The 16,214-nt window shown below is 41.6% G+C and overlaps 1 protein-coding gene across 2 annotated transcripts; it reads right to left on the bottom strand.

Moving 5' to 3' along the window:
* Nucleotides 1-505: 505 nt before the first annotated feature.
* On the bottom strand, nucleotides 506-8,004 carry LOC136440315 (uncharacterized). Of its 2 annotated transcripts, XM_066436277.1 has the most exons (5): nucleotides 7,768-8,004; nucleotides 6,139-6,848; nucleotides 5,742-5,860; nucleotides 5,507-5,613; nucleotides 506-5,239 (listed from the first exon to the last, which is right to left on the bottom strand). In XM_066436277.1, exons 2-5 carry the CDS (start codon nucleotides 6,841-6,843, stop codon nucleotides 2,244-2,246), a joined length of 3,927 nt encoding a protein of 1,308 aa, XP_066292374.1. In that variant the 5' UTR covers nucleotides 6,844-6,848; nucleotides 7,768-8,004; the 3' UTR covers nucleotides 506-2,243. The 2 variants fall into 2 exon arrangements, with proteins under 2 accessions (XP_066292374.1, XP_066292375.1); XM_066436278.1 differs by lacking the exon at nucleotides 6,139-6,848.
* Between the last annotated feature and the right edge of the window lie 8,210 nt (nucleotides 8,005-16,214).

Below are 16,214 nucleotides of genomic sequence, written 5' to 3'. Positions count from 1 at the left end.
TCAGTAGATAATGTTGTCCCGATGAGGATGCCACTCTGATGACCTTTTCTAGCTCCATTATCTAATCTAAAAGCACTCCATATGTATACATCGTCTTTCATTGTGTTTTCTCTGTATGTTCGATCTATGAGGCTTCAGTAGTACAGAGATCATGGCCGCACCTTTTCCACGTAAAGGTAGGTGTATGCAATGCATGTGAACTTATTTGGTTTATTAGGAGCCCAGTTCAAGACACAGCAGGTAGTGAAAAATTATAGTGGTCATAGCTCAAGAAAAGCCACACTGTAGCTGCAGATATTATTACAAGGATATCATGTAACTCTGTAGTAGTATCTAAATTGCGCAATCGACTAATCAGTAAGATAAGACATTTCTTAAAGCACTTTAGAATATCACATGTGATCAACTCCCTCGGCTGCACAACTCCCTTGCCGGCATAAGAGATCCCCCCCCCCCCCCAATATATATGCCGCCGTTATCGGAAGCCTGCACAGGAGGCTAGATTACTCCATGGTGTCCTATTATATCCAAGAAGTGTGCTCATCAGAGTGGTGGGTTTTGCCATAACGTTCTATGTACAGTGTATACATCTTCAACAGCTCTTTCCGGCAAGTGCAATTAAAAATGGACCACAACTTCTTCATGCCACCTTTCCATTAGCGCGGAAGTCAGGTGAGCGACAAGCCGGGATTTAAGCTCCTTTTACACTTATTACCTTCGCCGTAGACAGAAAGGCATATTTTTGGTCGGATTTGTGGAGTGATGGTGTTGGCAATATAACTCTTGATGCCATGGACGGATGTTGGTGATTTTTAGTAGGTAAGTTTCTGTTGAGGAGACGAAGGTCAAGTTCGAAGATGAGTCTCCTGGGGGGTTCCTTTGGTCCTGTAGTGGACCTTTTGTGTTTGTCAGTTTGTTTGTTGGTGGCATAACTCGAGAGATATTAAATGGATGGTGATTAAAATTTAGTAGGTTGTTGGGGGTCGGTAAAACGAAGGTCAAGGTCGAAGATGGGTCTTCTGGGTGGTTCCTATGGTACTACAGTGCGCATTTGTTATCTAAATTTTGGAGGAGGATAACTCAAGCAGGGTTTGGTGGATCTCAATTGTTTTGGGCAAGTAGAAACGATCAGGGATGATTAACATAATTCTATGCAAATCAGGTCCTTTTTTACATGATTAATGAGGAAAACTTGAAATTCCCTTTCAATTTGCTATTTTGGGGATGACGACCTTTATACGAGGACACCTATACACGAGGACACTGCCCACATGTTTGGGTTAACGTTACCATGTGGGCAGTGCTATTCACAATAGCGCTTCAAGACATATGAAATGAAAACTGTGACGTAGAGAGGAAAACCGATTGATATATCGATTATGTAGATAAGGATATAATATTCTTAATTGATGCGAAAATGCTATGATTCCAAAGTTGTAAATGACGGTAATTTGATACTTGCATTCGTTAGTTAAATGAAGGTGAACATCATCATGATCATACATTAAGTATGCAATCTATAACACACCTTTCAAACACATCTTTCATACAAGTTAACACAATTCGATTCGGCGAAGGTATGGGATCGCCGAACTCTAGTTGTACATGTTATCCATGCCTTTTGATTTGTTACCAGATGTATGGAGAAGTGGTGACCAGCTGTCTGAGATACAGCACACAGTCGGTCAGAATTTAAGATACTTTTACAGCTGTGGTTTTAATAAACTGTTCATTCGGAGAGACAGAAACACTGTATATCATCTCCTCATGTGAATCTGCCCAACGTTATATTTTTCTGTGGTTTAGACTTGTCTCTAACAGTGCTCATCCATTCAGCAGGTAGCCACCCTCCGATCGGAGCAAAAGGCTGACAGTTTGAACCATGTTTTTGTTGCTCTCCATTCATGCTACTGGAAACGCGCTTGTAGTCTGTAGAGTATGGTCTTTTGCTTAGACCATACTCTACAGTCTCGTTCATTCTGGCCTCCGTGTCACGGATAAGTGGAACATTAGCTTTTTGATTATTAGAAATGCACTGAGGCACATGTCATGCATATTTTATACAATTTACAAAATTCAACATAAAATAATATTATGATAGATCTATGCAACATTCTATTTACATATCAATTTGCTAAGGCAACCTACGTTATAATGCTTCTAATACTTCTTTATATATGACAGAGACGATACGGAAGCTGAACATTTTACATAGAAAGTTGTCATGTGTCATTTATAGTACGCTAAATTTTCGCAAGGGCCCTTTCAATTGTTTTTATCAATGGATGATTTTGGTTCTCAGGATGGATTTTTGTTGCCATAGCCAAGGCTTCTAGGAGGGTTCTGTTAGCTTTCCTAACATCACCCAGATTGTAGAATACCATTCCCAAATTGTTAAGTGATATGACAATGTTAGGATGTGCTGTTTGTGGACCATAGATACTCCTGTACATCTGTAGCGCCCGTTCATTGTAGCTAAGTGCTCTCCTGTGTTCACCCAACCTGCCCCAGGTTTCACCCATGTTGTTGAGTGATGAGGCAATTTCAGGATGTGCTGTGTGCAGACCATAAATACTCCTTTGCATCTGCAGTGTCTGTTCATAGTAACTTAATGCTTTCCTGTGCTCACCAAGATCCCCCCAGGCTTTACCCAGGTTATTCAGTGATGAAGAAATGTAGGGATGTGCCGCACTCTGGCCATATAGTCTTCTGACTATCTGCAGTGCTCCGTCAAAATAGCTGATAGCTTTCATATGATCTTTGGCATGTGTTAAGAAAACTGATCCTATGTTGTTAAGTGACATGGCTATGTCAAGATGTGGTGTTTCGGGACCATAGATGCGCCTGAACATCTGCAGTGCCTGTTTAAAGTAGCTGATTGTTTTCCTGTAATCACCCAGATCATCCCAGATACTCCCAATGTTGTTGAGCAATGTAGCAATGTCAGGATGCGCGGTAGTCTGACCATAGATACTCCTGTACATCTTCAGTGCCTGTTCGATGTAAACGATTGCTTTCCTGTTATCACCGAGGCGGTTCAAGGCAGTACCCAGGTTGGCGAGTGATATGGCAATGTCAGGATGAGCTGTAGTCTGACCATAAATACCCCTTTTCATCTGTAGTGCCTGTTCATAGTATCTAACTGCTCTCCTGTGTTCACCCAGGTCATCCCAGGCTAACCCTAAATTGTTCAGCAATTTAGCAATAGCAGGGTGTGCTGACGACTCACCATAGATACCCCTGTACATCGGTAGTGCCTGTTCATAGTAGCTGATTTCTTTCCTGTAATCACCTTCATCGTGCCAGGCTGCCCCCAGGTTGTTGAGTAATACAGCAATGTCAGGATGCGCTGTACTCTGGCCATAGATACTCCTTTTCATCTGTAGTGCCTGTTCATAGTAGCTGATTGTTTTCCTCTGATCTCCCATGCTGGACCATGCCCCACCCAGGTTGCTCACTATGGCTATTAAGTCAGGATGTGATGCGCTCTGTCCATGGATTTCCCCATGCTTCTTAAGCGCCTGCTCACAGTAGCTGATAGCTTTTTGACAATCACCGACCATTAGACTAGAATGTCCAATATTGCCGAGTAGTAGCATAGTCTTCTCAGGGTCAGTTACGTCAGTTGTCTTAATGGCCTCGTGAAAGTAGCTTATAGCCAGACTATATTTGCATAACTCACGGTACATCATTCCTTGCACTCCTGGAGAATTATCGTAAAAATCAGAGTCAGAGAATGACTGTAGGTCTGTATTCTTTCCAGACCATTTGGACAAAGCACGTTTAAGGGGAAATGCTGTATGAAAGTATCTGAGAAGCTGTTTTTCATTTGGTAAATGAAAAACTGGTTTCAGTGCACTTGTGGTCTGTAGGGATGATTCCTGTTGATCTAGTATCGTTTCCATTGGTCCCAGGGCTGAAACGTTTTCCCTTTGTCCACCATTTGCAATGTAGGTTCTGAGCCGTAGTTCTGCTGAGATGCTGGTAAGCACTGTCAGGTGGTGTGCATTGTTGGGACTGATCACTTGTTGGTTTTCCATTTCTTCTATCATCTTCCAAACTGTGGTAGGTGCAATATGTGAGCACAGGGCTAAGCACTCTATCGCTAAAGCTGGGAAGCGATAGATTTCTTTCTTTACATCAATCAACTTTGCTGTAATTGTTTTCTTATTACTGTACATGTAGTTTTCGATGTTCTCTCTCTGTGTCTCCTGTGCCAGTTGTTCAGCCATTTTGCCCCCACCAGCTTGCAGTGTCTTCTCTGTAATAGCCATGTATGTATCAATTAAACCCTGGTCTCCCGCAATCAGGCATGGGTTTCTCAAGATACTGGCAAGGTGATATCCTTCCTTCAGATATAGTGTGATGTCATTTTGAAGTATTGAAACCATGTTGCTTGGGGTGCAGATGAGTTCATGAGATTGTTCATTTTCAATTCCCTGCCTGCCTAGTGGAGTCTTACTTGCCTTTGGCATAGACCCATCAAATGCAAACCCACGTGGTGTAACAGAGTCGTAGTACCAGTTTTCATTGGGGCTCTCAGAGAAAAAGTCATTAAGAGATTTTATTCCAACTGCTGGGAGAATGGTTTCTCCCAGGTTGACCACCTTGAGGTGTAGATAGTGGGTGAGGTTGCGGAAATACACAAGACATTCAGGGCTTTGTTCCTCTACCAAGGTGGCAAACTCCAGGTCGGAGTATGGAGTTACCAGTCCTGTGGCCTGTGATCCCAAACCTATCAGGGCATACTTACAGGGAGGGGGACCCATTAACCCAATACACTCTCCTACAAGCAGGCCGATAAGCTCCTTCCTTTGTTGTGCAATTCTCTCAAACAATTCCCTGACAGCCTGAGCTCGTTTTGTCTCTGTCTCTTTGACACGTGGGTCGTGCTCATCATGTATGTAGGGATCCAGCTGCTTGTCAATGGTTTCCATCTCCAGCTTGATCTGGTCTCGCAACTCCTTCAGCTGTTTCTTGTGGTTTTGTGTATTATCTTTGCTTACATTACAATCAATATCTAAGATACATTTGACGAATGACTTCTCTAATTCGTCAATAGCTGTTCCTATGCTACCATTGTGAACTTCATCCCATGACCTGGCTATTGCTGCGTTGTAGAGCGCTGCAGCTTTGACAAAGGCTCCGCCGTCTCCTGTCTGCTGACCTCGCTTGATGTAGACATCCCCTAACTTGCACAGGGGCCCCACCTCTCTCTGGTACTGTTGGGCTGTGGAATCTGAGAATATGTTTGACATATTGCCTACTTAAATTAGCTATATGCTCTGCAATCTACCACTGGCATGCCTCGTTGAAATCATATTCTCGCCAGGGGGAAAACGTCTTTCAAATATTTTTGTTCTGTAGTGTATTACTCTTAACAACCGTTGGTTCCTTTATCCAAAGCAAATAGGAAAGTAAACTTCCGGACTGCTCAGATGTCCTGCACACTGGTACTGTTAGAAGTATTTGATTTAATATTCCAATGTTCCCATTTCTTTCTTACCTGGTATGTGTACTGTCTTGAGTGCAGCTGCAAAGTGCTTTTCTGCTGAGTCCAGGTCTGCTCTGCCAAAGGATGATTCACCTTTCGTCAAGTGGCCTTTGTACTCGCTAAAAGATAGGTAGAACACATAGATTTATTAGTTGCAAGGAGACTTCTTATTATTATCGCAATGCTTACTTTTAAAAGATAAAGATCAAATTACTCTATTACGAAGCTTTGTGTAAGGTATTCCCACCTTGATATGTCTGCCTGGATATGTTGGTCCCGTGTAACGTCAGGTCTTGTGATGTTCTGAAACGGGTGCCCAACATATGATCTCCTTTCCATCAGTCTCGATTTGTTTGATTTGGGCTGCTGCAAGATTCAATGGACAGTTGTCAACAGTCTTAATTGCCGCACACGCTCTTGTTGTCCTCATACTCGTACTTTTGCATGATATTCTACAAAGACATTTACGTGTACATCTACATGATTTTGCCGGAACACTTAATTTATGATATGTATGTAGAGGTTTACACACCTTGTCATATTTGTGATATACGTTAAAGGGATGAAGCGTAACTCCCCGTGCAGTAATCAATTAACAAGATGAAATATGGTAATTGGACAAGAAAAGCTTTAAAACCTCTCACCCTTCTCACTTCTCCCCAGATCTTCACCATGTATAAGACACGGTGGTGCAGGGCCTGGTTTGTCCCAGGATCCTCACATCTTGCCAGGGCTTTCTTGTACATGGCAGCTGCCTTGGAGAACTGGGATGCTCCAGACATTCTCTTGCCTTTCTCTAGGTAGAAATCTCCGAGAGATTTTAAAACTTCGACCTCTAAGAAGACATTGCCATTTTCTATTGCAGTCACTAATGTTTTCGTGTAAGTGTCCTCAACTGATTGTTGAGATTTTGTGTTACTTCTGTCTAATTTGTCACAGGTTTCTGCCACCCTTAAGATATTGCTGTCAGTGGTACCCCAGTAGTCTGGTGACAACCACTGATATCTTGGAGTGTACCCATGATGCAGCAATTGTTTGGATAGTTTCTTCATGTAGCCGGTACGATGATCTAGTGTTTGTCCCATGTCTGGATCTGTGCAGCGCAGTAGGGCAGTGGCATACAGGGCAGCAGCCTTGTCGAACTCTGCTGAATTTGTATTAAGCTTCCCTTCCTGAAGATGCAGGTCTCCAAGACTTTTCAGGACTTCTACCTCCATAAACTGATCCATGCAAATGATGGCTTCTCTAAGAACCCACCCATAAACAACGTCTTGACCATGCTGACTATCGAGGCGTAACTCCAAGTTCTGTAACTTGTCTGCCAGGCTGGTCATATTCATGTCGGACATGATATCTGTGTCAATGAACATCAAGGAGTTTAGTCAATAACATGTCTATATTATGAACGTTTCCTATTTATGAATAAATTGACAGCTTTTGTTGTGGTAATCGATATCAACGCCTTCACTGGTATATATATAATAATACCACTAAAGTTTTAAATGTTGGCTACAAACGTCTGTTCCCTTGTTAATTTTATATTTTACAATGCTTACAATCCAAAGCACGCAGACAAGTGTTGCTAAAAGAAACGTGACCTGTGGATATTTCAGACCTGTCTAAATCTCACCAGTGGATGTCTGAGACTTCTCTAGATCTCACTTGGATGTCTGACACCTGTCTAGATCCCACTTGGATGTCTGACACCTGTCTAGATCCCACTTGGATGTCTGACACCTGTTTAGATCTCACTTGGATGTCTGACACCTGTTTAGATCTCACTTGGATGTCTGACACCTGTTTAGATCTCACTTGGATGTCTGACACCTGTCTAGATCCCACTTGGATGTCTGACACCTGTTTAGATCTCACTTGGATGTCTGACACCTGTTTAGATCTCACTTGGATGTCTGACACCTGTCTAGATCTCACTTGGTGTCTGACACCAGTCTATATCTCACATGGATGTCCGAGACCTGTCCAAACCTTTAATACCTGGATGTCTGGCACTGCCTGTCAAAACCTTACCTGGATATCCGAGACTCTTGTCTAAGGTCCGATTTACAAGTTTCGAAGCCGACTTGGGGCTGTGTGTGAGCTTTGGGGTGCTTAAGTGGGGTTTTCCTACTTGAAAACGCTGCTTGAATGGCATAGGGTTCTCCTTGCACAGTCCTGGGTCGACTCCGACTTGGAGTCCAAGTCGACTCAAAAACGCGTGTGTCAAAACCCAGCCTCAATCTCACCTGGATGTCTGACATGTGTCTAGATCTCACCTGGATGCCCGAGACTCCACAGCTGTGAACCTGTTTCCTCCTATGCTGGTGAGAGTTCTGGGTTTCCCCGGCTGACTCGGGTCAGACTTCCTCTTCACCACTCCGGGACTTTCCGTTAAGTCATGTTTACGTCACCAGCCCTTTGTCATGCAGAATAGCGACTTGCACCCACATATTCTTTCGCGACAGGGGTAGTTTACGCGCGCGGTCCAGGTTTGAGTTCACATTTCTCATAATCTGTTGGGGAGGGACCTGTTAATGGACCTGCGCACAAAGCCCGGTTTGAAGGTCCACGTTTTTTTTCTTGTTATTATTTTTGAGAATTTTTTCCTGGTGAAATCTTTGGTCAATTTTGGCCAGTTTTCAGGCAGGAGGACCAGACATGTGTTTAATTTTCAAATCCAGAAAGAAATTGTGACCTTTGACCTTTGTTGTGGTATAGAATTGCATCATTTGGGAGGGGATTTTCCCCTACTAGATCAGTGATTCCCAGCTGCAGGGGGTAAGATCAGGGTTTGTTTACGTTCAAACACGTCTAGCGCGTTAGAATGCAGGAGTCGAACCCCGGCTTTTTCCAAAAACGGTAACTAGACATGTTTAGCTGTCCAGTGGATGGAAGGTTTTGGACATTGAAATACTGTTAAGTGTACTTTGAAGCCTGTTTTTGTTCCTTGTTTTGTATATATTCTGATGGAAGTCTGTTCAACTGGTCCCTCCCCTGTACTAGAATGTAGTATAATACATTGACCCTCTCCCAACCTCATAGCTGGTTTGAATTTGGCAAAATCCTGTTCCAATATTATCAAGAAGTACATTTTGGTTAATGATCACCAAATTTGGGGAATGTGGGTGCCATGTTTTGTCTGATTTTCAGCAAAAGTGTGATATCACAACAGTATAGAGTATTTACCTGTTGGACAGTGTATGTATGCATCTTGAAAGCTGTCAGAAATGGCTGGGAGAGGCTAGATGACTGCAATAAAGGTATAGATTTATAGGAAATGATGCACTGAGTGATTCATCAAGGTTCATACCATAACATTATTTATCAGTCATGAACTGTCAATCAAAATGCCATGCCTAGGGCCTCCCCCCCCCCCCCCCCCCAAGCACAAAGAAAAGCCCTTTTAGAGTCTACAGGAACCCCAAAAAAGGGGTTATTGCCAGGTATACCCTGCATGTGGTATCAGACAATGCTCTATTTGAAAGACAATGGATTTGGAGTGTATAGGAACATGTAAACTCTTTATTTTGAGCATTTTGTGTACATTTTGTGGCTTTCCTTTGGTTTGTCATTACAAGGCGTCGGGTATAAAAGTTGTAAAAACAAGGCAACTTTCTATTGGAAAGTTCAAATTTCACATCCAAGTAGGAGGAGAGGCTATGGTGAGTACTAAATTACAGTTGTAAAGAGAGAAACCACTGTGAAATTTGGAAAAAAAGTCATGTGACATTGGTACTACTGTCCCATTGCTTAACCATAGGGCTCAGTAACAGGGTATGGGCCTGGCCCTCAATTCCCAAGGGAGCAATCAATGAACTTCATCTCTCGGCTAAATGATCATACCCCTAGAGTGTATCAGCCAGGGCGGTAGTTTTCTGTCTACCCCCTTGTTCTGCTACCTGTACTAGAATGTAGTATAATACATTGACCCTCTCCCAACCTCATAGCTGGTTTGAATTTGGCAAAATCCTGTTCCAATATTATCAAGAAGTACATTTTGGTTAATGATCACCAAATTTGGGGAATGTGGGTGCCATGTTTTGTCTGATTTTCAGCAAAAGTGTGATATCACAACAGTATAGAGTATTTACCTGTTGGACAGTGTATGTATGCATCTTGAAAGCTGTCAGAAATGGCTGGGAGAGGCTAGATGACTGCAATAAAGGTATAGATTTATAGGAAATGATGCACTGAGTGATTCATCAAGGTTCATACCATAACATTATTTATCAGTCATGAACTGTCAATCAAAATGCCATGCCTAGGGCCTCCCCCCCCCCCCCCCCCCAAGCACAAAGAAAAGCCCTTTTAGAGTCTACAGGAACCCCAAAAAAGGGGTTATTGCCAGGTATACCCTGCATGTGGTATCAGACAATGCTCTATTTGAAAGACAATGGATTTGGAGTGTATAGGAACATGTAAACTCTTTATTTTGAGCATTTTGTGTACATTTTGTGGCTTTCCTTTGGTTTGTCATTACAAGGCGTCGGGTATAAAAGTTGTAAAAACAAGGCAACTTTCTATTGGAAAGTTCAAATTTCACATCCAAGTAGGAGGAGAGGCTATGGTGAGTACTAAATTACAGTTGTAAAGAGAGAAACCACTGTGAAATTTGGAAAAAAAGTCATGTGACATTGGTACTACTGTCCCATTGCTTAACCATAGGGCTCAGTAACAGGGTATGGGCCTGGCCCTCAATTCCCAAGGGAGCAATCAATGAACTTCATCTCTCGGCTAAATGATCATACCCCTAGAGTGTATCAGCCAGGGCGGTAGTTTTCTGTCTACCCCCTTGTTCTGCTACCTGTAAGGGGAGGGACCTGTTAATGGACCTGCGCACAAAGCCCGGTTTGAAGGTCCACGTTTTTTTTCTTGTTATTATTTTTGAGAATTTTTTCCTGGTGAAATCTTTGGTCAATTTTGGCCAGTTTTCAGGCAGGAGGACCAGACATGTGTTTAATTTTCAAATCCAGAAAGAAATTGTGACCTTTGACCTTTGTTGTGGTATAGAATTGCATCATTTGGGAGGGGATTTTCCCCTACTAGATCAGTGATTCCCAGCTGCAGGGGGTAAGATCAGGGTTTGTTTACGTTCAAACACGTCTAGCGCGTTAGAATGCAGGAGTCGAACCCCGGCTTTTTCCAAAAACGGTAACTAGACATGTTTAGCTGTCCAGTGGATGGAAGGTTTTGGACATTGAAATACTGTTAAGTGTACTTTGAAGCCTGTTTTTGTTCCTTGTTTTGTATATATTCTGATGGAAGTCTGTTCAACTGGTCCCTCCCCTGTACTAGAATGTAGTATAATACATTGACCCTCTCCCAACCTCATAGCTGGTTTGAATTTGGCAAAATCCTGTTCCAATATTATCAAGAAGTACATTTTGGTTAATGATCACCAAATTTGGGGAATGTGGGTGCCATGTTTTGTCTGATTTTCAGCAAAAGTGTGATATCACAACAGTATAGAGTATTTACCTGTTGGACAGTGTATGTATGCATCTTGAAAGCTGTCAGAAATGGCTGGGAGAGGCTAGATGACTGCAATAAAGGTATAGATTTATAGGAAATGATGCACTGAGTGATTCATCAAGGTTCATACCATAACATTATTTATCAGTCATGAACTGTCAATCAAAATGCCATGCCTAGGGCCTCCCCCCCCCCCCCCCCAAGCACAAAGAAAAGCCCTTTTAGAGTCTACAGGAACCCCAAAAAAGGGGTTATTGCCAGGTATACCCTGCATGTGGTATCAGACAATGCTCTATTTGAAAGACAATGGATTTGGAGTGTATAGGAACATGTAAACTCTTTATTTTGAGCATTTTGTGTACATTTTGTGGCTTTCCTTTGGTTTGTCATTACAAGGCGTCGGGTATAAAAGTTGTAAAAACAAGGCAACTTTCTATTGGAAAGTTCAAATTTCACATCCAAGTAGGAGGAGAGGCTATGGTGAGTACTAAATTACAGTTGTAAAGAGAGAAACCACTGTGAAATTTGGAAAAAAAGTCATGTGACATTGGTACTACTGTCAACAGCGAGCAGATTAATATTGGAATGAGCAGAGCACTTTGGACTAATGCTTCTGACCGTTTAAATCTTAAAGGTACATATCCAATATTTTGTGAAACACTTCTCTGTTACACAACGGATCATAATGACCACCAGCGGGGGTCTTCACGCTTCGTTGAAAATGATAAAATCTCAAGATTTATTCCAATGATCTCAAGATTTATCCCAATGATCTCAAGATTCTATGTTTAATCTTGAGATTTAATGACACATTCTTGAGATTTTTCATAGCCATCTCAAGATGTTTCATAAAATCTCAAGATGAAAAAGAAAAAGTCTCAAGATTTTTCCCAGATGCTTTCAGAACATCTCAAGATATTTTATAGCATCTCGAGATGCTTTGAAAAAATCTCAAGATGTAAGATGTTTCCTCTCAAGATGTCTCTTAAAAAGTCTCAAGATTGTTTAAAACATCTCAAGATTTATAAAGCAATCTTGAAAGAAATGTTGAAATTGCTTTCTACGATTGATATATATCATTATGAAAAGTACTCAGACTGGTTCTGTTGTTATATTGGGTATCAATTCAGACCGTTTGAGAGGGTTTTGTACTGTTGATGAGAAAAACTTAACAGTCACCTTGCTATGCTGGTTAAGCCACATTATTCACATACAACCTGTGAACGGCATATCTGTCGTACAATTTTTGTGGGATCGTCAGAGACATTTGCTATACACTAAAGAGGTGGAGGTAGTGATTTTTTTTCTCACTATTGATACATCCTTTACAATACAATAATTTTGGGGACAGCTGAGCATATGTTCCATAAAATTTGATTGTGATGTATGGAAAACTATTATTTCTTGACAACATTGCATGGCTCCCAACGTGATGAGAGAGGTGAAAGCAGTTATACGAGTATACATTTCCATCACATGTTGTGCACAAACTTGTAAATGACAGCAGAAAATTGAGATTCCTAGTACTGGCATGGCTAAACAAATTCAATTGTTAGGTGTATTACTACTTTGTGATAAAGTATTGACTTGTTCTGGTTTTTTTTGTTCTGTATCTTAACAACTTATGCCAGATCCACTAAGCTCACGACTAAAATTATTGGGTGATTGACCTGGGATATAGGCGTTCCAAAATTGTTTTAATCAGAAGTATAGGACGGTGGAAGTCATTGCCATATTAAAGTACAGTGGGGTGTCACTAGGTACATTTAAACTATGCTTGAGTTACATTTTGACGCAATATAACCAGTCTCCGCTACTAGCATGTGAAGCTGATCCAGATCAGTGGACATGTGACATGCAGGCATGAAAAACTCACATTCAGCATAAAGGCCGTTAGAGGCTGTGACAGTCCGACAACTGTAGAGCAATAGAAATCTGTTCACATGATTAGGCCACACTGCCTTAAAATTCTATGGATGACATCCGCGCACACACTGATTTACCTTCTCCGAGGCTCCACAGAACTCAGTGACTCATATTGCTGCAAAAGGTCAGCATTGTGCCAGCTTGTCGTAAAACGTGTTAGGTGTAGATGACAGTGACTTATTTTATGTATCCTTTTTAAGTTCTGGTATTATCATGATGATAATGTCTGAAATGTGGTGGTTAGACCTGTTACAGATAACTACATCTTTCATCAATGTTTGAGATGTGGAGGAAAGAGCTGTAAGTGTGGGAGATAGAAACTCGAAGCCTTGTTATTCACTTATAATATAAGCATTTGGTAGGCGAGATTTGTTAGTGTGAGCTCAGTGGAATGCTTAATATGGAGTTCCATGCCATGTATGTTGAAACTGCCCTTATGAGTACTCAAATGCACCAGTCATATATCCTCCATGTCCTTGGCAAATATCTTCTTATAGTGTAACGTTACTTCTTTTTTGCTCGATTTTTTCCCATCTCACATTGTTTTTGGGGTCTCAGAGAATGTCATTGATAGAATTAAGTCACTGTGGCCTCTAAATGTAGTAGAAATGACTTTCGATTACATGGATCTGTATATAGTATATCATATCTACTGGCTTATCCAAGTGGCAACATGTAGGTCTCAAGAACAGGCTTACCTCTCCCATCAGGAAATACAATAAGCATCTAAATGCATTGACTTTGAAGACACAAAGACAAAGTGTTTAATCTAAAACTGGGTTGGTTCGCTTTGACTTTATTCACTGCTCTGTGATGAACATCAGAATGATACATTATCACCCTTGCCTCTGCCTACCATTCCAATTCCAATGCGATAGTGTTACTTTATCCTGTCATGATCGTAATATTTACAAGGACACAAACATGTCAGGCTGGCAGAATGGCAAAAGTTAGATGACGTCATTTTTAACTTCTGCCAGTAGCAAGTGTAGGGTAAAATCTGCAAAAGTTAAATGTCTTCATGGTAACTTCTGCCAGTGGCCAGGATAGGATGGCAGAAGTAGTCTGTCACTCTAAAGTGATATAATCAAATTTCAGGCAGTCAGTACAGTAGGACTGGTAGATATATAAAGTTGAAAGTGCAGCCTTGAAATCCCTGGTCTGAACTTGCGTAATATTACAATGCAACATTGCTCGAACTTGCTCCGTTACTCTGTTTATTACGGTTTTGTAGGATGACAAGAAATAGAAAAGAAATGAAACATTGTGCAATTTATATTGTTATACTAGTTGGGAAGGGTGGATCATAGTTATCCAAAGTTAGCTGTGGTGTAAAACAGCCCCAGTGCTGTATGTAATGTTCAACTCCTGCCTTCAACATCACACTTTTCCATAGCATGCGCAGTGGAAAGTGGCACATGTTACAGCGGTCCCCAAGAAGTCAAGACTGCACTTTCCAACGGATTACCGCCAGATTTCTTTGGTTAGTTTTGTGGGCAAGGTGTAAGGTCCCTTGCGTGATGTTCTCCATCAAGACACCGCGTTCTCCATCAAGACATCGCGAACTCACTGTTACAATGACAGCATGGATTCCTACCGAAGCATTCAATTGTCACAGCTTTGCACCTTTCTTCACATCTGGCATGAGGCACAAAATACAGTAGTAATCCCAAGTTAGACATCCATGCAGTATTTGTCGACTTCAGCCAGCCTTCGATACTTTAGACCACGGCCAACTACTTTTAACTTTGGCAGACCTTTGGCCGAGGCACGGCCTGTGGTTATCCATAGTAGTTACCTGGAAGGCAGGATTCAGCAGGTTAAAGGGGGTACCTGTTTGTCCACAGCATATGGCGTTCTAGCAGGAGTGCCTCACTGTTATCACGGCTGCTCTTTGTTGTTTGCATTAATCTGCTGGATGCCTGTCTACCGTCCTCTGTGGTACCAGTAAAGTACGCAGATGACCTAACCCTGATGGGGTCGCTTCCCGGCTAGACCAAGAGGGCCCTGGGCACAATCGCTACGTGGGCTGAGCCTTATTCACTGGCAACAAATAGGAAGAAGACCAAGGATATGGTCATTAGTGCGAGGAGAAAGGAGAATGTCCCTGTACCTCTGCACCCTACAGTAGACGGCCAGCAAAGCCAAAGGGTTACAACGTTCAAGCTTCTCGGTGCACAGTCAGCCGACTTAACATGGGACTCTCATGTTCAATATATGTTGACTAAGACTTGTCTGAGAATTTAGTACCTAACTGTCGCCAAGAACACAGGACTGCCCCTGGACGTACTTACACACACACACTGAGTTTAATTCACCCTATCTTGGAACATGCTAGCCCAGCGCAGTTTGGGGAGGGTTGCCCAGTCGCCTGACTCACACACTTGAAGGCGTGCAAAAACGGTGCTGTCGAATCATCTGCATTTCTCCAGACTCCCTGCCGACAGTAATAGGGGAGGTACTATTTCACTAAAGTGTAGTTTTTGCTGAAATACGTACCTAGAAATGTGAATACAGTTTATCTGAATATAAATTTTCAGACGAGTCTTAGTCATGTAAAAAGTTGGTAATTTTTTCAATATTAACCCTCCTGTACATACTCCATAAAGTTTGCAACATGACTTAGCATATGGACTAAAGTAGTAAAAGGTATACTAGCAAACATACTTGATGCTTTAAAGGCACCCAGAGCATTTTATGAAGCTTGAAAACTGGAAATATTCTAGTTGCTGTAATCTTTATAAAATTGACATATAATGCCACCGTTTACCACATTTGCGAGCGGATTTCATATCAAAAGCGCTCAAAAGCGGCACAAAAAAAGCTACATGGTGATCTTTTAGTTTCACGCGCCTAGTGTAAATAGACCGATAACATTGCCCCGCCCACCTCCGTCAAAATGTAGAAATGCAAAATTAAGACATAAAAATTCTAATATTTGACGGACATGCAGTCACTCTCTCATCGGTTGTGATGGACAGTCAGGATCAGTCTATTAGCGCTTGGATTTTATATCAGTTCTCACCACAACGACATCGTACCTTTGCTCCTTTAATGTTGATATGTAATGGTATAGTGTTATTGAAACTTACTATATGTAGGAATGACTAGAAATTTGAGTTTTTTTAGTCAAGTTTCAAGCCTCATAAAATGCTGTTATGAGGCTTGAAAACTGGAAATATTCTAGTTGCTGTAATCTTTATGAAATTGACATTTAATGCCACTGTTTGTCACATTTGTAAGGATTTCTTATCAAAAGTACTCAAAAGCGGCACAAAAACAAGCTACATGGTGATCTTTTAGTTTCACGCGCCTAGTGTAAATA

Source organism: Branchiostoma lanceolatum, chromosome 8 (genome assembly GCF_035083965.1).
Source record: "Branchiostoma lanceolatum isolate klBraLanc5 chromosome 8, klBraLanc5.hap2, whole genome shotgun sequence".
Taxonomy (NCBI): Eukaryota; Metazoa; Chordata; class Leptocardii; order Amphioxiformes; family Branchiostomatidae; genus Branchiostoma; species Branchiostoma lanceolatum.
This window is presented reverse-complemented; position numbering and strand designations above follow the sequence as displayed.